This window comes from Venturia canescens, chromosome 2, assembly GCF_019457755.1.
Source record: "Venturia canescens isolate UGA chromosome 2, ASM1945775v1, whole genome shotgun sequence".
Lineage (NCBI taxonomy): Eukaryota > Metazoa > Arthropoda > Insecta > Hymenoptera > Ichneumonidae > Venturia > Venturia canescens.
This window is the reverse complement of record NC_057422.1, coordinates 7,045,393-7,067,724: the sequence shown is the minus strand read 5'-3', so window position 1 is coordinate 7,067,724 and position 22,332 is coordinate 7,045,393. Positions and strand designations below refer to the sequence as shown.

At 45.2% G+C, this 22,332-nt stretch overlaps 1 protein-coding gene across 1 annotated transcript; it reads left to right on the top strand.

Moving 5' to 3' along the window:
- The first annotated feature begins 18,655 nt into the window (after positions 1-18,655).
- On the top strand, positions 18,656-22,329 carry jhamt (juvenile hormone acid methyltransferase). The gene is made up of 5 exons (XM_043410597.1): positions 18,656-19,073; positions 19,168-19,339; positions 19,450-19,582; positions 21,736-21,883; positions 21,975-22,329. Exons 1-5 carry the CDS (start codon positions 18,887-18,889, stop codon positions 22,184-22,186), a joined length of 852 nt encoding a protein of 283 aa, XP_043266532.1. The 5' UTR covers positions 18,656-18,886; the 3' UTR covers positions 22,187-22,329.
- The last annotated feature ends 3 nt before the right edge of the window (positions 22,330-22,332 follow it).

The following is a 22,332-nucleotide window of genomic DNA, read 5'->3' as shown; positions in this document are numbered from 1 at the left end:
ACTTCGAGCTCGAATCATCGCGGACATTAGTAAAAAGAGTTGTCGGACGTCAACGAAGGATTGAATATTCTTTCAATATATTTTTTATATTCAAACATAAAGAGAAAACAAATAAATTATTGTAGCAGCTACTCACTGAGAAATTTCCACGTCTCTTCTGTCTCGATGTCTCGTGGTAGCCAAACGGGTCGATCGCGTAGTACGTGGAGACATCTAGGAAGAAACTGCTCAACACGGAATCCAGTAAGCAGCAAGAGGGAACGATACCAACGGAAGAACGGGGGCGATCTTCATTCAGGGGCCAAAGACCTCGATTGGGGCTCCACCCACCTTCGAACTTGTATTTTCTCTTTTTTTATTTCAATGAATAGAATAACGACTCGACGACCAATGGACATAAAATGGATAGGCCGAAAGCGTTCGATTTGAATCTCATTTAAATTAGCCTCCAAAAATGTACAGCGCATCGATCCTCATCCCTTGGTTCAAATAATGATGGAGCGATATTAAACCTAAGAAATTTCAAAGGCGATAGTCGCTACCGAGAGCATCGTCTACGTGACTTTTAAAACGGACAGGCTCAGAACGTATCTCGGATGTTTGAACCAGAAATGCCTCGTACGCGTCGCTTCGCCTGGTAAAACTTGGAAATGGCGAGACATTGCGGGAAGAAAGAAGATTTTAAATGAGGAATTAAAACAGTTCATTCGATCGCGATATTATTAATGACTAATGTTACTTTTTTCGATATTTTTTTCCCCCATTTTCACAATGATCCAAGTTTTGACTCAAGTCGAAAATAACTATTTCCAGTGCTATTGAAAGTTCTTTGTACAAACTCCAAGTCAGTGGGATGGAAAGAATTTTAGAAACATTGGAATTTTGTCCACTATCGATTTTTCGACTTTCTTGTTTCAGTCAGAGCAGAGCGTGGCTCACCCATGATAAAAATGTGTGGACCCATGAAAATGAATATTGCTGAGAATAAAGTACAAAAATTTTCGAAAAAACGAAATAAATTTATATCCATTTTTCTTCAGATTTTTATGTATGATGCAACCAGGATTAGGCATTTCTTGAGCTGCCGAATTTTTCACGAGCCCTTTAATCCTCGATGTTTTAAGAGAAAACGAAACTTTTTTATTCGTATGTGCAGGTAGCCACTGATAAAAAGTTCTTTTCAAGCTTCTTTTTCATCGATCTTGGTAAATTGAACGTAAAATGTGTTATTCTCTTGCAAAATCGGCCGAAGCCGACTCATTGGTGTAAGAAAACTTCAGGCAGATTTCGAGATATGAAACGACTGGATGTCGCCACGTAAAGCTTGTTTGAATCGCGCTCAAGTTTTATTGCAGTAGTCGCCCATGTCTGCGAGGTGTCGCTCAGTTCTGTGTTGAGCTGATGATGATGCGAGCCTGATGCGGCTACATGAAGTGGTTGTCTATATGTATAAACTCGTACCCACACAATTGGGAGGTTACACGAGGCTTGGTTGCCGGTTGGTGCAAAGGCAGACGCCTTTACCACCAGGGGTTTCATTAACCCCACGCATTCATAATCTCGAGTGTGTTGGACGTGCGAATATAGATTGAGATGGGAATGAGATGGGTTTTGTCCTGGGCTATTTGAGGTGTGAGCCGAGCGAGCGTTGCATGGTTAGATTCGCACTGACGCGACTTCGCGCCTTCCCCTTCCTATCTGCCCTCTCGTTCTTTCTTCTCTTTCATGCTTTTTTCTCTCTCGCTTGCTCGTATTTGAAGCTGGTCGAGAGCGCCCGCGGATGTCTCGGGCTGCCCCATGCGACTTTTCTCCTTTTCACTTTCCTTTCTTTTGAGAAGTATTCCGGTGAGAGATTTTCATTAAAGAGGGTTGTCACGCCGCTCATGAGGATGTTTGGTGGCTACTGTACGACAGTCGATTGGACATTCATCCGTGATGTGAATGAGCCAACTCTTGTGACAGGCCTCATTCTTCCTCTCTTCATTTCTCCACTGACTCTCTGGTAACGTCGTCTCGACTGAACCGTATCCAGACCATCTAATTTCAGTTAAACCTATCGGAGGATCTCTCGCCTAATCGTTCTCTCCGTAAGTACGAATGTCGTATCTCAACGCTCGATTGTACCCAATGGTTTGCCATTCTCCTTTTCCGGAGGGTCCTCAATCGTCCCAACCCGATTTCAGAGTGGATATTAATGACGGACTTCTTAAAAAGCTCGATTACTAGCAGACCCTTTATATAGTCTGACAAGTGTCGCGATACTATCATTCTGGAAGAGCTTCTTTGAGCAGCCTTTTGGATTAGCTCAATTAAAGGCCTTCCTGGGAACGCGATGCCCATTGAGATGAAAGAGCCGTGATTTCATTTTCTGTTTTTACCGATGAGACTCGGGCCGCTGGAGCCGAACCGAATTTTCCTCTTTTCGGGCTCTGCAATACCGCAATGTTCCAAGAAAAATAACGTGAATGAATAAAAACGAAGAAACAAGTTAGGCAGGGAGCCTGGAGCTCTGACTCCAGGACGGACGTCTCGGCTCCGTGCAGAAAACCGAAAAACAGAGAGAACAAAAGTTGAAAAAACGTGGAGACTCTCTGCTAGCAGAACATGTAGTTGGGAGTTGCCGCCACGAGAAAATACCGAGGACCCGAGTCGCGTTAGGCAAAAGAAGGAAGTACAGACAAGCTCTAAAGCTCGTACAGCACCACGAGAGAGGCATAGATGTAAAGCCTAGAGAGGAGTAAGAGTAGAAGCAGAATGAGAATTCGAAAGGGAAAGAGAGATAATGTGGAAATTTGAGGGGGGAGGAAGAGAGGGGAAGGAGAAAGGAGGAAATACGAAGAGCAGACGGAAGAGAGGAAGGAAAGAGAAGAGGACACTGTGCGAGAGGAAACAAGCGGAGGGAGCTGGACGCGAAAGAGACGAGACGGAGATAGTAAAGCTACAGAGAGGAGATGGGCTTGGGGGTTGTGCTGTGGCCCGGTCGATTCAGCCCCGGGCACTCGACTCCAAGCCACCTCTATCTGCCATATTCCCTCTATTCGCTCCATCTCTTTCTCTGCTCCTACAGCATTACTACCGGGGGCCACGTTCCTGTGCTGATGTTCTCGTCTCACTAGGGGTTTTCGGCATTGGTGTGCGATTTCGTATCTACACGCTCTCCGTAAGCCTCCATGTACATTCCACCAACAGCAGCAATGAGAGACACACAGTAGTGAGGCTCGCGTGTTCCACTGCAGGAGGGAACCACTTTCAACCACCCTCCAACTGCCACCTCACTCGGATTATCGTGCCTGGTAGCCGTTCGTTCGTCTAACCCCCTCCGGTTTTCGATTATCTACACGTGAGATTGGAGAATGTGCGAGGAGAGCCGCGGGTACATGCGGAACGACGAGAGACGAGTGTGAGAAACAACGTGCACGGAAATGATCGGATTTGTAGGGAAGTAGACGACGAAAGATTCGGAACGATCGGGAGGATGAAAAATTTCTTGCAGTCTCAACCCTGGACGAATTTCGATTCGTTGCAATCGTCTTCAAACATCGTCGATCTGTGGCAACTGTCGAGCCAAATTTGCAAAGTACGGTCGAACGACACTCGGGAACGAGCCTCGAGCTCCGGGCCGGTCGGCTGCCAGTCGTCTCGCTAGTCGCGTCGCCATCTTGAGCAATTCCACTTATTTTCTCAAGCTCGCCCACCCACTCTTTTTCTCAGACTCTTTGCAAAATGCTCCCTCGCCGCGCAGCTCCCTCTCCTCGCCGCGGTTGTTTTTCTTCTCTTGTTCCGTCTTTCTCCCTCTCGCTGTCTTTCCCTTTCGCGTTTGTATCCGCAGTCGCCTCGGGGTCTCCACCCTCGGGTCCGCTACGACTTCCGCTCTCGCCTTGGCGCATTTCCTAGATGGCGGAAATGCTAGTGGCGATGGTTCCCGACGACGGCGTACCCCCGCTCCGTCGGTGGGGCGAAAACAGGGAGGACCACGTGGAAGCCTGGTGAGCCCCTCTCCGGCACGGAGCACTTTGGTGAGTGCGAGCAGTCGAAGAAAGAGACGAAGAGAAAACAGAAGGACCCCGTGGCGGGATGGAAATGGCAAGTGAACTCGAGAGAAAGCGAGCAATGTTAACGGAACAGGGCGTTTCTACGATCTCTCTTTCCCTTGGACTCTCTGTGCTCGCGTTTGCGAGTGTTCTACGCAGACGTCGATTCGCGGGGTTGGTCGTGCCACCTGCTCGCTCCCGTTTCGCATTGGTTTCTACGTCTGGCCCGTTTATGTATCTGTACGTCTGATGACGTAAGCTCCGAGGCTCCACCCAAGGTATATAGCAAGAGCGGCGTCGCCTCGCGTCGCCAGAGAATTCTCCTCAGCGAAAGGTGGAAAGTACCGGAAGACGAAGGTGGCGTATGTAAACGGGAGTTGGCCCGTCTCTCGCTATATACACGCCAAAATACCTCTTTCTCTTTCCAGTATATATGTGCCAAGAGCCTCTTCCAGATAGACGGAGAATGGAAGAGGCGCTTGCGCACCAGACTCCCGGATCGTTTATTTGTATCTGTCATTGCAGCAGCCAGTAGTGCTAAGAGGCTGTGGAAGGAGAAAGGCGAAAGAGGAGAGCCGCGAAAGGCGGTCGCAAGCTCACTCTTTCTCTCCCTTGTACGTGCGCATACACAGTTGAAGAGTAACACACACACACACACGAGCCATGTTCACCTTCGTGCTGCAGTACGTATACTTCGTCTATTTTCTTCTTTCACGTTGCCTCTCTTCTCAGCCAGCAGGCTGCGCTCCTTCTTTCCTTTCCCATACTTTTACCTCCCGCATTACCTTCACCACCTCTTCCGTTTTCTCCCATAAGCCAGCTTGAACCGTCTGCTAGAGCCTTCTCTCTCTCTCTCTCTCTCTCACTCTCTCTCTCTCGTTCTTTCTTTTCCACTCATTCTTTTACTCCTCTTATTTCCGCGCGGCTCTGGCTCTCAACCCTCCCTCACCGGGTACCTCTTTCGCCCGCTGCGACCGAACCGTACTCCAACACCTTCTTTCCCATACCCTCCGAACATTCTTAACTCCCCAGCGCATGCATCCGTATACATATACGAGTGGGACTAGGCACTCGGTTTTCCTTTCTTTTTGTTTTATTTTCGGTCTTAGCGCTCGGAGCAGCTTCCCGTGCCACCGCGGCCGAAAGGCCACCGTCAAATTTATTCTCGCGGTAAAGCGGTGTGCGCGAGCCAACGTTAGGGCGAGTCCGACACAACGAGCGATCCTTCACACCCCGCTAGCCCCCTGAAATAGAAAAGTCTCAGTACGACACGGCTCCACGGTGCCGGACGACGCAATGCTCCCGCGGTCCAGACTAAAGGGTTTTAACGCGGACCCTCTTCACCTCACCCACCTCGAACCCCCGTCACTCCTGCTACCTTTGTGAAGCCACTGTGAGGAACCTCTCCGACCGCGGGGCCACGTCTTTTCCAAACAATCTCTCTTCGCAACGCCCAACTCTCGTTACTTCTTTCAACTCCTTCGCTTTCCCTGTGTGCCACGCCTCGGGAAAAATTGTCATCAAGTTTATTGAAGAATCTCACATTTTTCATAAAAAGGCTGCGCGAATACTCGAAGTATTTGAAGAAAATGCAGCTCTACGCTCACATCGTTTCATTTTTATTGAATCAATTTACAGATTTCAAGTTGCCGAAACGCTTCCCGACCAGCAATCCAAATTCTATTTTACAAAACTCCTTTATGGCTTTTCCTTCCATGAAACGTTCGAGCTAAACGACAGAAAAAACTTCTTGTTTATTAACGTTAAAGAGTCAACAGATTTCCTGTATCGAAGGAATTGGTTTAAGCACTTCCATTTTCTGAATTTCCACGAGCCACTGCACACCGTGTACATAGATATAATAAATATTCGTCTCGTTTCTGTACTACCGGAAGAGTCACCAGTAAAGCGTGTGGACCACGTATACAAAACGGTGTACGCTTTGATGAACCAATTAGCTCGTTTTTAACGACACGTCGTATAGCCTTGCCAGCTGTGCCGAGTTAAATATCAACCCCAAACTGCGCTTAATCCTTTCACCCACGGGCTTTCGCAACGAGCGTGCCCTCGGTATCGCACCCTGCAACCCAACCCTTAAAACGTATATGCACATCCGTGTCGTACATGTTGCTTTGGTCGAGCGATTCTCGATGAAAAACAATTTTGATGGACTGTTTCTTGTTACTTTTTTAGATAGGAAATGAAAAAAAAAATTCAAATGTTGAATTCTATTGAGTTTTCGCATCTTCCGTTGGAACATTTTTCCCTCTCACGGCTCGAGCCTCTCGGAAAATCAAGCTGTCCGATTTGATTTTTGAGAATGTTCAATCAGCACTGGTTACTCAAACTTTTTTTCTGACCAATCAGTCTAATGGCGACGAAAATTGTCGGATGTTTCGTCCACGTTTTCGTTCTGTCTCCATTCTCCATGCCCAAAATAATGAATTTTCACAGAAATAAGCTGGCTTTTGTGCGACTAAAAATACGAAACTTCGAGTCCAAGATACTCGAAGAAAATGCAGCACTTTTTGGTAGCTCCTCAATACCCACCGTATACACGATATATCTATGCAATTCCTCAGACTCGACGTCGTCGTATATCCTTTCGGAATAACATATAGAATCCCGATCAAAACGTATTCCGCATCTCCCCTCTTTGGTTTTCTTCCTCTCGCGAAGTTCAGCATCTGCCTCGTTTTATGAGAGGAGAAAAGGATAAACGGGAAGCAGCGAGTACGAGGGAGGGAAAGAGGAAAACGGAGAGCGAGAGAGAAGAAGGAGGAGGGCGGGGGGAGGATCGAGGAGGAACAAAAAGTCGTCTCGTATTCCCGCAAACCGAGAGAGGGCGAGTGCCCCACCGCCCTTCTTTATGTGCGCGCTATTCGCGGGGTTGCCGGCCTGAGAATGGTGCTGCCATTGCTGCTACTGATGGCCGAGATAGAGAAAGAGAGAGTGCCGAGGGAAGGAGAGAAATATGAAGAAGCGAGGAAAAGAGGGAGGAAAGGGAACTCGGCAGTTCTGCAGATAGAGAGAGAAAGAGCAATATGAAGAGTACAGCGAGAGTATATGCGAGTGGGAGAAAGTCGTAGCAAGGAGACGAAAGAGTACGCGAGAGCAAGCAATAAGACGTAATTCAGCAGTGCGCAGAGCGAGATAACGCCCTTCTGTATTCCCCGCACCGTCCATTCGGATCCGCTTGCTCCAATGGGGGAAAAAAGGCGTAAAAGAGCTTCGGATCTTTGGGGAATGCTTGAGATTACGCCGTTTTGGAGATGAGAATCGTAGATACGATGTCCGTATGCATATGTGTATATATTAATGTACACAGAGGAAAGCAAGTGCTGCAGATGTCGGATGCTGGAGAAGGAAGGAAAAAAGAGTGTTCGAAAAACGGAGTTCGAGGCTCCGTGTGGTGTTGCTCTCAAGAGAGGCCACAGAGAGGAACGGGGGAGAAAGAGAGGAAGAAGCTAGGAGGAGGAGGGCCAAAAAGGGCGCTTGAAAGAGGGACTTGGGAGGGGAAGGAGCAGGGCTTACGTGGAAAGAGGGCTGCCGTGCGCCTCTTGCTCGCTTCGATCCGAGAAAGAGACACGCGATATAACCTCGTCTCTTTTGCCCACTCTGGTAAATAAAGACGGAATGCGAATAAAGCGAGTGGAAGAGAAGCAGAGAGGGAGAGAGCGCAAGGGAGAGGGACGAGAAAGACTTGTAGGTGGAGGAGCAGAGTCCGCACCGGGCTTCGATCCCACAAGGAGCCAGACACTTGGCAGCGAAGCACTTAAACCCTCCTCCCGACACACACACACACACACACACACACACACACACATTAATATACGGGCCGATCTGAAGCAAAAGGACGTATAAACTACAGTTGCTCGGATATAATAAACAGACTTTGGCCCTTCTTGAAGAAAATCTACGTATAATCGAATGGTTATATAAATATACATTCGCGGAGGCAGCGCGACGACTCGCTTTTCCACCTCAGCTCTCGACGTCCCTACTCTCTCCTTCGTCTTTCCATCCACTTCTCCTCTTCTATTCTTCACACACATACAAAGAGTTTCTATCTTTCGCACCCTCCTTCCCGCCGCGCGCTTCCCACCGTCAACTGTATGTATCCGCATTTGTGTGTATCTTCTGTTATCTGTATGTGCAATGTTGTACATACTAATGTATGTACAATGGATATACAGAGCGAGAGAAGAGTGTTATACGCCAGAGTATATTCGACTCTGCATGTATGTACGTTTCTCGCGGGGCGTAACCACCCTCTCTCTCTCTCTCTCTTCCTCTTTCCCTGGAATCGCACAACCCCCGCGAGATCTCACCCGCACATTCGACATCGACTATTTCCATTGGCCCCAGCGACATTCACAGACCAATGAAACGCGCAAATACGCGAAATACCACACTCCGACACAAATCCCTGGGAAATGATTCCACCTCCAGCCCCCCTCGCTACCAACCTAATCCAGTGCTGCTGCTGCTGCTGCTGCTGCTGCTGCTGCTGGTGCTGCTGCTGCTGCTGCTCTCCTCAATTTCCACGAAACGGAAACGAATCCGAGAGCGCAGGACATTCACCCAGGGGCTGGTTCTCCTCCTTAATGTGCTGGAATTATATTTGTATATGCGAACTTTCATATACTCCGTATCCACCCCCCACTTTTCTCTAGTTCTCTCTGCCTAGCATCGATCTGCGACTGTCTTTCTTCTCCGGACCCTTCACCACCACCCCCTTCGTCTTACTCAAATTTATCCTCCGAGTTACACCTGCTCGGCTTATGTACTACGGACAACCCCGCAGCAGCACCAACAGTCACATCGAAATACTGGAAACTCTCCGATTGGTGGCTCCCCGCGCGAACATTTCTCATTGGTTCTCGTCGCCCCGAGTACCACCTTATATAACAAGGGGCTCGATTCTTCGGTTCGGTTTCAAAGAAAATTACTCCTACGAAGAGTCAGAGCAACCTTCCCGTAGTGGAAGGTCGTCCAGGAGCTTGCTGAACGGTCACTTGGCCACTTCCTTAGACCATGAAATTTTTTCATTCGTCCCAAAGTACTCAAGATTTTTTAGTGAATTTTCGCATCGTTTAAATCCGCTTTTCTTCCAATGTATCACGCGCAGTGTCCGTTATTTTCTCGAGCAGCTCCAGCCCGATTAATCGACATTCCACTCGCCCGAGACGGCGTTTCGCAAGTCTGACCAAAACCGTTCTTTACTACTCGGCGTTATACTGCTCGGAGTAGGTTGAATGCTAAATGAAAGTACGAGCGATGGGAAATAGACGGAATACTCGCTTCTCCTTTAAATTCCTTTTTCATCTCGTTCTTTTCAGGCCAGATAAGAGCCGCGAATCCTAAAGGACTACACAGCAACGATCCCCCATTAATTCCAAGTTATATCGGGAATAAAGCTCGAGTTACGAGCGAGTCTCACCGACACGAGACACACCGGAACATTCATGCCCCGGCGAGAGGAATCGACCCGCCGGATCCCTCTCAACCATTATATTATTATTATATATTATGTATCTTACGTGTTTCAGTACAGAAAGAAAAAGAATGAGGCTAAAAGATATTGGGGAACGAAAAAATCGGTGAGAAATGGACGAAATAAAAGTTTTATGAGCTCAGCAATCCTTTTTTTTTCTCTACATTAATAAACTTTGTGTTGCAAGCCGAGAATTCTGACCGTCCATCTAACATCGACTCAGAAGATCGGAATGTCACGGAATGGCTTTTTCTCATTTCGACGAACGCGTGAAACGACACACGACAAAATGTTTTGGTGTTCTATTCGTTCGAGGCTCCGGATTCGATGGCTTTTTATGAAGCCGCAACAAAATGCTTCACTGTCCCGAGTTTATCGGGAATAATGAAAAATACTCCGGTTCACGCGTATTGAGACTCTTTTTATACGTGACCCGTTGAAAAAAAGTGAGTGCGTATGACGAAATCGAAGGAAAATGGATTGAAAATAAATTGATCTAATTACAGGGCGTGTGTACACCGAGTCCGGGGAGCATGCTAAAGACCACAGGATGGAAAGTGGCAGCGAATCCAACGAACCGTACACGAGTGACGTTGGACCTCGTTTTTTTGCTGTCGTAAAATAATAACGGACTTTTTAGTTGCACGGTTTGGGCTCCAGTCTCGATGAGGGCCTGGCCGCGTCGGTGCTGACGAGAAAAGGCAGATCGAAGTGTTGTGAACGGGCTTTCCAAATGCAACACATATGTCTATGTTTTGACGCGGTTGAGCCACGTAGACGAGGTCGACTAGAGAGAAAACCCGTCGACAGAGGGAGCGCGAGGGAGAAAGGAATAAAGAGAACAAAGGAGAACGAAAAAGGGGGCAAAAAGGGGCTATGAAAATAGAAAGAAAGAGAAAAGAGCTGGAACCATCCATTTAAAATGTCTACCTTAAACCCCCGACACCAGGCCAACCGTTAACATCGCGAAAAAGCTGAGCACAGGCCGTCCATGCGGACCACCTCGATTGCTGACGACTCGCTTCTTCTAGTTTCACATCGTTCATTTTCGAAAAATACAAAATGTGTTGAGTTACCGACGTTAGATTATCTAATCGGTGCTCCCGATCGTAGGATTTTCGGTTGTTAGTTCGATGCTACAAAACTTGAGGGAGCTTTTTCGCAGCGTCCTCACCATTGTTCCATACTTTTCTGCTTACTTTTTCAGCGGAAAAACTAGTTAGGTGGAAAATTCGCAAAATTGTTTCGCTCCATGTCAAATTCCACGTAGACCCGAAGTATATTTCGAAGCCTGATATGAAAACCACCGCCCTCGCACCCCCGTCCGTCCGCCCGATGCCTTCTCTCCGACCTTCCAACCAACGTCTCTCAGCATTTTCCCACTCTGACGTTTTTCCCGTCTTTTCTAAAGGTACAACCACGTTAGCCTGTAACTCCCCTCGCACACTTTTATATCCACCTAAATCCATCCATTTTAAATGACGTATATTTTCTCCGACGAGTCGGCGAGTGTGTATAGATTTTTTTTCTTGCCCTTTTTTTTTATCGCGACGCAAAAGGATCGGAATGAAAACAGGAGGAAAGAAATCTTGGCTGGTACAAGACGAAAGAGAGTGCAGGTGAAGAATCAACGTTTCTGGTCACTCGAATCGTTTCGTTTCATTCATTTGGCCCAAAAGATGCAAAAGTCCTGATTCGTGAATTATTTTTCATCAAATTATTTACCAATTATTGATTTTTCGTCTATTTTTCTCATCTCAGTAATGAGACTCTGTCGTCTGGATTTCGAGCAACAATAACACCGCTCGGTTTATAATGCAGAAGAGTTTGATAGGGAAAAAACGTCGTAGAAGATAAAGAGCGAAGAAAAAGAAAGAGAAAAGTGCAAAGTTTGCCTGCTCGTGTGCCAATCGGAGTGATAAACGAGCGGTCGTCCGCAAGCCACGGGGTGGAAAAATTATAGACGCCGGATTATCGAATTCCACCCTTACCCCCGTAGATTTTTCGAAGGCCGACTGGCCACGAATATATTTCGTCAGAAGATTTTAACCAATTCCGTCGTAACATGCGAGCCGCTTAATCCCTATTTTTATCTTCCTTTACATCCGTTCGGGTATGCGGCTAAAAATAAGTTAACGAGACTTCAAATGCTCAAATCGAATGTAACTGAATAATCTATAAAGTGGGAGCAATTTTTCATTGAGGATTGCACGTGAATCACGTGAAAAGCCATATTCCATAAACTCTCTTGCGAATCAACTGACGTAACAGCTCAACAACTTCTGTATAATCAGCTAAATTTAAAGTGTAGCAAATATACATTTGCTGAACTTGAACCGTGCCTTTTATCTGCTCGGTGCAAGGAATGCAAGGTTAAAACCTCGATTCGCCACCAAGTGTTCGATTCTAGTGTTATAATTCGGTCGGCCGTTATTCCGCGTCCACTTCTTTCTTGGCGGGTTCTCTTACCAAGGAAAAGAGATGCCGAGTGAGATGGATTATAATAGAAAAAGGAGTAGGAAAAGTGGGAGAAAAAGGGTCACGTCTCTCGACAAAAGAGTTCTCTCCTGGGCGACAATATAATGCGAGGAACGATACGAAACTCGGTCGGTGGATAGATCAGGGAGGTCACCTACGTCAGAGCCAGTTATAACTTTAAGATGCGATGGAGATATGCCGAGGTGGTGGCTGGGTTCTCTTGATGGAAGCAGCACTCGTGGTGGTGGAAAATGAAGGTGGGGGAAGGTGGAGCAGACGACATGTATTATTGATGTGCCTGTGTCGCCATTCCCTCGGTCTCTTTCCCTCCCCCCCGCCCTCTCGCTCTTCCTCTTCTCCTTCTTCTCTCATTTTCCATTCCGCGTGGCTCTCGCTCTCTTTCTATTTAACCCACCCCTTAAGCTCTATCTCTATGTTTCCGTCTCCTGCTGAAGCCTCGCGCGCGAGCTTTTCTCGCTCCCTCGCATCGCCTTCAACCTCATCCGTCCCTTTTCCGTTCTCACGTTCCATTCCTCCCCGCCTTCTCGGCCCTCCCCCTCTTCCGCTTTCCTCCCTTCCGCCGAACTGCGTCTTCCAGTTTCCGATACATTCCACCACGAATCCCAGTCGACCGCCTATACTTCAGCTCTTATAGAGAGCGGCACACCGTCCTCTCTATAGACGCTCACCTCCACACGGATATTTACCTACGCGAGAGCAGGAGAACTGAAGAAGAGAATCCGACGTTGCCGCGTTGCGATGTCGTCTCTCTCTCTCTCTCTCTCTCTTTCTCTCTCTTCCATTGTACGTGTCGCTGTACTTACATCTCATGACGAAATCGCCCGACGATACATATATTGAGAATATAAAACAAAATGATTATGCTCTGAGAGATGCGCTTGAGCAGAATAGACATTCGAAGGGAATAGCGAATGGGACGAATATTTTTTTAGCTCCTGCCGCGCTCAATAATGCTTCGACGTGAGAATTCCCACGTCAATTGCCGATGCTCTCAACGTCCAAGTGTTTTTTTATAGTACGATTGTGAGAGCAGCACTCAAAGGCGTCTCGCTGATTTTTACGATGTTTTAAATGGATTTTCAAACGGGCCAACTCTCCTCGCGCTCCGTCGCGAAATTTATGTACGAGGGTAATAATGACGGGGCGTAATTGATGCGACTTTGCGCGGTGTAACCAAACGCACAAGCCTGTCGCCCGATTCACAAGCACTTTTATCATTAACGATCAATCAAACCGGCATGATTACACTGAAAATTTTTCCACGAGACCACCTACAACTCATTATGGAGTTTGCTATGTTTTCAGAGGAAATCGACTTGGAATCTTCGGAGAGCAAAGTCGTTTGCATTTATGCACGCTTCGGCAGCTTCTCTCGAACTAGACCGTCACCTTTTCCGCAGCACGATCGGTGCGGGCCTCTCCTCCTGCGGGCGAGAGAACGACAGAGCGACGCGAAGAGAAACGAGAGGACGAGACTCGAGAAAGCAGAATTTTCGATGAATAAAAGGAACAGAGATAGCGAGAGAAAACTCGTCGTCGCGAACGAGACGATGCCTTCTTCCATTAATCTCCGGGCAATCGAATTTAGCATAATTGACGGAGCGTAGAATAGCTCCGTCTCTGAAACGCCATCTCGCATAATCTCATCATACATCTCACTCAGTGTTTTCCAATAGAGCACACACCCGTACACCTTAAAAGTACGAAGTTCCACCGCAAGCCCCGAGGAACGATGATCTACCAATTCTTGAAAAAACCCCAGTATTTTCGAGCCTATTGAACGAAACAGCTTGAAATTCCATGTTTTCTCATTTTCCTCGTCATTCATCAGTGTTTCCAGCCCAACGAGGATCTCTCGAACATCTTTCAACCCCAAATTGCTCACTTTCGGGACCGACAGCTTCTTCCGGAGTTTCAATCGACTACCACGATTTTATTGATCAAAAATATGACCCAAAAGTTAGAGCTTCGTACCGGGAAGATTATAATCTTCATGTAAATTGAAGCATAAATTGAACAGTCGTCACGCTTGCTCTGACTCTGATAAAACATAATTATCATTAGAGTATAATCGAGCAGACCCGCAGCCTGTCAACTGAACAAGGACAAATTTGAGGGTTCACGAATAAATTTATTTTCGTCGTCGTATCCCCGCAGTGACGAATTCTTCAAGCAAACAGGGTCGAGATGAGGAAGAAGCTCTTTCTTCGGGCCTCTGCAAACGTCAAGTCTGACCAAAACAGACTTATCACGTTAAATCGATTAAAAAGATGTTAGCATATACCTCGAGATGTACGACTAAACGTCCTTAATATATATATAATGTATAAAGAGCCAAATTCGTTAACTTATGTGTCTCTATAGATATATTTACGATGGCGGAAGTAGCGGAAGCTCTCTCGCGTATTCGTCATCTATATTCATGACGGGGTGGGGAGAAACTTTAGATTGAAGCGATTAAAGTCGAAATTCCCAAACGACTGAGCCCACCCGCAACATCGTCGAGTGTCCTCACTTCCCTCGGTCTCTCTCTTTTTTTCATTTTCCTCTTTTCTCTCGTGTCCGAAGGGGACAACAGCAACAGCTCATCAGCAGTACATTAACGTTTGAAAAAACCTCACGTCGACGCCTTCGGTCCAATTACCTCGGAAGAGAAAAAATAATTCATTACCCCGAGCAAATTGCAAAATAATCATCCTTAATCCAATTTCACAAGATTTCGTTATACTTTTAACAAAACGCAAATCAATTTTCTACCGCGTTGTGCAAATATGAAAATACGTACACGCAATGTACGAAAATACGACCGCACGTACGAGGAATAGGAAGACGTGAAATTGGTGAAATTCTAAAAAGTTATTATTTATAGAAAATTACGGAAAATCGATTTGAAATTAATGCTGCGGCTCGGAAACCCGACGTTCAATGAATATCGTCGGTAATAAGACGAACGGAATAAAAAATTTTCAGAAGCACATCGAACAGAAGAAAGCTCGAGTGTGCCAATAAACGATATGCGATCGAGCATTTTTGCAAAAGTGCCAATCATCGCCGGCGGCCTGCCCTTTCGGTCGTCTCTTTTCATTCGTTTATTCCGCCTCTCTTTCTCTTTTCTTTTGCGAAGCTTTCTTTACTCGTATTATAAACTACAGCCGAATACATAAACGCGAGGGGAGTTTCGCTTCCATTCCCTTCCAGGCCGTAGCTCTGATCGAGTATCCCATGCTTGCGGTTTTCGCGCGAACGAACGGGCTACCTAAATCCCTCCGGCTCTTCCCTCCCCCTTTTTATCCGGCTCTCTCGCTCTCTACTCTTTCCTCAGGATCGTTTTTCACCCCCTTCACGACTTCGACACTCAACCTCCTTTTTTTAACTCCAGAGAATCATCCCTCGGCTACGAAAAAGATGCCGCGAGCCTCTTCTGAAGGATGAAACGGAGAGAAAGCAGCTCGCGCAAGAGCTTTCTAGTCTCCTGTATACTCTTCATTCTCACGACCATGGGCTTTTGGGCCCGCGGCTCTTTCGCCTCGCTCTTCCCTGCTTTTTTCTTTGTTGCTTTCCTGAAAAGGTAGCTGTCCGGTATGCGCGGTGGGCGATGAGAAGACGAAGAAAGGAAAGCTGCGAGGGAAAAAGATTTTGTTTCGCGGAGAAAAAAGCTACGGAAAATGAAGGGAGGAGCGGAGACCGAGGAAACGAGTTTATTCCGTGTGTAAAAAATGAGTGAAAAAATTCGTTAATTGACCTTTTATTCGGCAAGCATTCATCCGATAATTGCACTCGGGAGACAACATTTTTCACCATTTCTCACGATCTATTTATTAAAGACTGAATTTCATCGGAACTTTTATGATCATTCGTTTCAAATGTGACATTCGAAACCAATCGAAACTCGAGTCAAACTAACGTGGGCTCGAACATCTCGCGCGAGGCTTACAGAAAAAAATGGAAAAAAGGGTTTCCAAGCATCGCGAAGTCTGTTTCGAGCCTGAAATACGTTTATTTAGTTAGGAAAGGGCCGAGAGCAACGGTACGTTATCCGAAGAGACGTGTATGGAGTGTGCCGGCGCATACGTAAATAGGCTGCTGTCCAAAATGCAAATACGTGGGAGCACGAGATAAGGACAAGCGTATAACCTGCCATAAGTATAACTATATGCTCAGGAAGAATTGAAAATCGTACATAGAATCCCACGAACCAAGGATGGATAAGAGTCGAGAAGCTTTCTCTCGCGTTCGTCATCTTCGTGACTTTTTGTGAGGATCAACCAAGTTCGTCAGTCTTCTGGACGTCCGTTGTCGTCCAATAGACGAGGAACTCGTCAAATCATTCGTCGAAAGTAATCAACGAAAATGCTCAATTCCCAGAATTTTTTTAAGCGGCTCAGCCCGTGTGGTAGCCGGATTTTTTCGCGATTTTTTTGAGATCAAAAAACATGGACTTTTGAAATTCGAAGGGTTTTTTTATTGCTATCTCAACCCTATGATAGAATTTTTCAACTCTGATATCTCGTGTCAATTCGTATGTTTCTCCATGGTCTCGACAATTCCGGAGGATCGGTTTATCTGACTGAGATGAAAAAACTGAAGAGTGTGTTTTGATTTGTAAAGCTGAACTAAAATCGAAAATTGTAATGAGCTATTCAAAAGCGTGAAAATCCTTCAATCTTTATCTCGATCCGCTATTTTTCATTATATCGTTATCCAAAGATAAAACCGCCGACGAAAGTTATTCGAAAAATGCTGTGCATCGGGCGAACCCATTATGGACTTATCAAAGTTACTTGTCACACGCATATATGTAATCCGGAACTTTGGTACCACAATTTGTAATGAGATGCTTGGGATCCCTCACAAAATTAGCTTCACAGAGCATCAGAACTTTTTGGTAAAGTTGTGGGATGTGATTGGTAATATGCGTCGAAGGTGTTGCAGATAGGATGCTGTTAGAGTGCAATTATTATTAATCAAGCACGCTGCAGGCAAAACTTCTGTGCTATCGTTCTCGTGCGCGCAAATACATGTGTTTACATATACGTATAGTATATGTGGAGGTGTGAATGTACACAAACTAGGAGAAAAGTTATAATGTGCTTAAGGGGTCAGAACGAGATTAACGCGTGGTCTGACTCGCCGTGCCTCGAGTGAAATACGTGTTCCGAAATAATCCTTCCCATAGGTTTCGATTTTGGTGTGATAATGATGGAGGAAGATGATTTTGCGAAGAGCTCAAAACATATTTGAACTTTGATGAGAATGTGGACGCGAGGAAAAGCTATTTTTCAAGCCCGAGAGCGTTTTTCAAGAGAGACTTTTCTGACCTTTCCATCTAACCGATTGCTCGGTCTTAGGTCAGTTTTTTCCCATCGCTATGATAGAAATAATCAGTGAAGAAGGTTTTAAAATAGCAGCGGGACGAATGGGTTTTTGGGCCCCTTGATTCCGACCTATGCTCGCGGACACTCTTAAATATCATTCGCCCCCTCGGATATCTCTCGTTCTGTAACTATGATAAAGTGCCGGTCATTGGCCTACTCGCCCGAGAATTATTTTCTATGCGTTTCAAAGCTCGGGAGAATATTCTTCCGAGTCTACGCGTCTGGTAAATTCGAGCTAGAGGATCCATGCGTCGACCCGGAGATTTTTTTATTTTCATATTGCGTTTAGGAATTCCTGAAAATTCTCACGAATTCAGTGGTAAAGGAGGATGGAGGAAAAAATCGTATTTTCATCCTTCGCGAAAGCATTCCGAGAGAATAACTGAAGTTGAATTGTTCCAAAAAATGCTCATACTTGGAGCAATTAATGAAAATCTCAAATCCGACGACTCGTACGTGATTTTCCCTGGGCTGTAAAAGCATCGTGGCTACTCCAAGCCGAAGCCTTTTCTCCCTGCTGCGAGTCTCCCCGGCCGTAGGATGCAGGGGTCAATGGCCCTTTAACGAGGCGAAATGAAAGTCCATGGCCTATCCCAAATTCTATCGAGCCTGCATTCTTATGTAACGCTTGAGATTAGTTCTTTGACTTGTATATAATGCAGATTGGTGGGCGTTGGACCGATTATACGAGATGTTTCGAAAGGGCTTTTCGTAGATAGCTTAAAAAGCCCTGAATTCTTGCGATGCCCGAGGGTGCGGGGTATTCGAAAAGAGACTTTTGAGAAAGTGCATTTATGCAGTGAATGCAAATGTATGCAGGATTTTTGGAAAAACTGTTAATCGAGGCTGCGATGGCAATTTTTAATGAAACTTATAGACTCGATGGGGAAAAAAATTCATGCAATATTCGTGTACATCGATGTAAAGAGCTGTGCTGCCGAGGAGCTTAACTTTCGACAGCTTTTCAACGTTTCGCGGTGCAGCATGCAGCTCCGAATATCGTCTCGTCATCTTCCTCGATTTTTTTTCAACAACGTTCCATCGCTCCCCCATTCGAGATCTTATCCTCGCAGTAAGAATTTTCGATAATAGTACTGACCAGAAATACAAGGAGGAAAGGAAGTACCGAAGATCGGCGGGCCACAAAGAAGCCTCGATGAAGAACGTTGGAGGTGGGACTGGCATCGGGACTCGGAGCCGGCGACGTATAAATACTCTGCGACCGTTCAAAATTTGTCTCAGTAAAAGTTTGCGTCTCGAAACGCTTCTCGATTTGACGATCCCCTGACTTCTGGTATACCAACGCGCTTCATTCGAAGAGCACGAACCAGTAGTTTGAAGGAGTGAATAAAAGTGGATCCCGATCGGTTTAAACTGTCATTCGGATACTCAAATCGAACCTCTTGAATAAATAAACAGTGATTCACCACCCTTTTCTTCTCGATACTTCAAGAGCGAATAAACTATTTGTTTTAATCTACGAAATGGAGAACGTAAACGAATACGCGGTATCGAACGATTTGCAGCGACGCGATGCCCTCGACACTATCGAAGAATTTGCCGACGAAATAGCGAGCATGCACGGCCGGTGTCTCGACATTGGTTGCGGTCCAGGAATTGCAACGAAAGACATAATTTTACCGAGACTGCCATCAGACGCTGTGCTCACAGGTAAGCTGGCAATTGAAAACAAAAAAATCTGATTTTCCATGCGTTAGAATTTTTCATTACTTGAATTTTTAAATCCAATGACCGATCGACCTAGGTGCAGACATTTCAAAAGCAATGATAAAAAGCGCGAGATCTTATTGCGCGAACGAACCCCGTTTGTCCTTCGTCGAATTGGATGTCGAGACTGACGAGTTACCGATCCACGAAATCGGCCAATACGACAACGTTCTTTCTTTCTACTGCCTCCACTGGTGTCAAGATACCAAGTAATCCAAACGAATTTATAAACAGTGACGAATAACAATTGAACGCTTCGATCTCAACGATCCGAAACGTTCACCGAAGCGGGTTATTAAAAGTGAGAATTCAATTGCAGACAAACCTATGAAAATATCTACAAACTGCTGCGTCCAGGAGGCACCGGTTTGATTATGTTTCTCTCCTTCAACGATGGATTCGACGCTTACATCAGAATGCGAGATAATTCTCGTTACACTGCTTACATGCAGGTGCGTTTCGATGAGAAATTTAAGGGGTCTACCCTCATTGGAATTTTCAAAAAATCCATTTTTCGAAAGTATACATATTTAAAAGTGTCATAGTACGGGGGGGAGGGGGGGGGGGTCAATAAGTCCTTAGAAGAAACTAGAAAAATAATTTTTTCAGAGCTTTTTTTCATTTTTCAACATAATCTCCTTTTAAGGTATTCCTTTAGCAGGGCCGTATCTTTTGGTGTCGCAAACTAGGGCATTGAAATTTGGACTGATTCCTAACCTCTGAGAAGTCGCTGTTATATGGGAAAAGCTTCTGTTTCTGCCATTTTTCCAACTTCTATCGTTGATATTTTTTTTGAAGATTCGATAACCCTTTATTTTTATCGTTGCTATGGATTCCTTACATTTTTTTCCATCCGTGAGACAGTTTGTATCAGGAAGGTTTAGAGTTATTCAGTGTACGAATTATTGAATGGAAATGTGGTGATGACGGATTCTCCATAAGCTCCCGTAAAAATTTTACGATTTTTAACATTTTAATTCTTCATTAAATGATCGATAGCCTGACCTGAAATTTCGCCAATCTATTTGGATGCAGTTGTACTTTACTGTAAATTAATCGTGAAAGGAATACCTTAATTCGATACAGTTCACCAGACGTCCCTCTAATTTTTTTAAGCCTTCAGAAAAGTATGATTGTGGAAATAAAAAGAAGTCGCTCGGAGGCAAATCTGGTGAATAGGGTGGATGGTCTGTCAATTCAAATTTCAATTCTTCAATTTGAGCCATTGAAACTGCGCATGCGTCCACTCGTGCGTTGTCTTGGAGCAAGAGGATTTTTTATTTTCTTTAAATGAGGACGTTTCTCTTTTATTTTCTCATTCAGCCGGCCAGTGATAGTTTGTCTTTTTGCTAAATAATCGATCAGAATAATTCCACGTGCATTCCAAAATACCGTAGCCATAACCTTTCCAGCTAATTTCACCGTCTTTGCCAGAAGGCTCCAAAGAATTGGAGCCTTTGACAATCCTTTGCTTTGACTGTTCTTTTGTCTCGGGAGTGCAGTGATGTATCCACGTTTCATCTACACTTACGAATCTTCGCAGGAACTCAGCCAGGTTACGACGGATGCGCTCCAAGAGAGCCTTAGAGGTGACTACGCGATTGCGTTTGTTCTCAACTGAGAGCAAGCGCGGCACCCATCATGCAGATATTTTTTTCATGGCCAATTTATCATAAAAAATTGAAACGACGTACCTTTTGACGAGCCTGTGGCCTCGACTATTTAGCGCAATTTTTTTCTTCGCTCACCCAACACCATGTCGTGGATTTTATCAACCATTTCGGGGGTACTCACTTCACCGGACGTCCCGAACGATGTTCGTCTTTTGTAAATTGTAAATCGTTGCAAGCACAGAGGCAGATGTGCCATGAACTGCATCGAATTCGGCTTTAGTTTCTTTCGGTGTTAAGCCTTTTAAATAAAACCGCTCGAAATTCACTTTTTCCATTTTTTAATAATGAAAAAAATTTTTTTTTTTTTCAATTGCCTGAGCGCGCTAATACGCGCCGCCCAATGCGGTACCTGCCAAATCTCAAAATTACGTTTTCGGTCGGCTTGTTGATGAAATCTCCGAAACTATTGAACCGATCCTTACCAAAATTTTACCACGTGGACTTTATGGCTATAGCTATAGCGCATATCATACGAATTTTTCAATTTTCCGTGGAACTGTTTTTTTACTGCAAAAAACGATGGAAAAAAATCTGCTTTTTCGTAGTTTTTGGAAAAATAGCCGGCATTTTGTTGTTTTTGAAAAAATAAAAAATCGTATGATATGCGCTACAGCCATTTACCCGTTGAATCTAAAACCATTTTTTTCGCCGATCATCCATTCCAGAGATTCTATCAACAGCGTACGCACCCACCTGTTTTTTTGGACCTATCTTCTCCCCATTTTTCTGTACGGAAACCGAGTAAAATGGATGTAAAGAAAATTGTTTTGTGTATTTTGAGAGTGTATTTTTTTACGGGTCAAAAAAATGCGTGGAAATGTTCTTTTTTTTGGTCGTTTCATTAGGGTAGACCCCTTAATGCATTGAGATCCGAAGAGTGTAAAAATCGAGTGAAGCATGAAATGTTGTTGTGACGAAGCGTTTTTTTTCAGGATGCCTCAAAGTACGTGCCCGCCTTTCACAACTGTCCGAATCCGCGAGCAAATTTGAAAAAAATATTGGAAGACGTCGGTTTCGAGGTTCTCCACTGCAGCAATCGTGAGAAAAGCTTCATCTACAAGGACATGAAAACGTTGCAAAGTAAGTGAGACTATCGTGCTTGAAAATCTCAACGAGTTTGAACGAATGCAAAGCGACCGAGTGTATTGAAAGAAAAAAATCAACGTTTCAGAGCACGCAATAGCGGTGAACCCATTCTACAATAGAATACCCGACAATCTCAAGGAGGAATACACCGAAGAAATGACGAGAGAAATAGCACGGCGGAAGATTTTGCTCGAGACGAAAAACAACCAAGTTCCAAAGGAGTACAGCGTCCTCGATCGTTATCGAATATTGATTGCGTATTTCAAAAAGCCAGAAAAAGCAGACGAGATCCGATAGCGAATCGGATCTCCACGCAGAGCCTCCTGAAAAACAATTTATTGACCATCCAAAGCAGCTCTTCGAGGCCGATTTTCATTCGCGGGAGCAGGATATATTTGTATTGAGGAATAAATAAAATAAAACGAACAAACACCCCGAAAGAG

What these genes read in the sequence shown, in the direction of transcription:
- jhamt (XM_043410597.1), top strand. Translation starts at nt 18,887, where the DNA reads ATGGAGAACGTAAACGAATACGCGGTATCGAACGATTTGCAGCGACGC. An exon ending in ATCAGACGCTGTGCTCACAG is followed by an intron (nt 19,074 to 19,167) that starts GTAAGCTGGCAA and finishes CGATCGACCTAG; the next exon opens with GTGCAGACATTTCAAAAGCA. An exon ending in CACTGGTGTCAAGATACCAA is followed by an intron (nt 19,340 to 19,449) that starts GTAATCCAAACG and finishes ATTCAATTGCAG; the next exon opens with ACAAACCTATGAAAATATCT.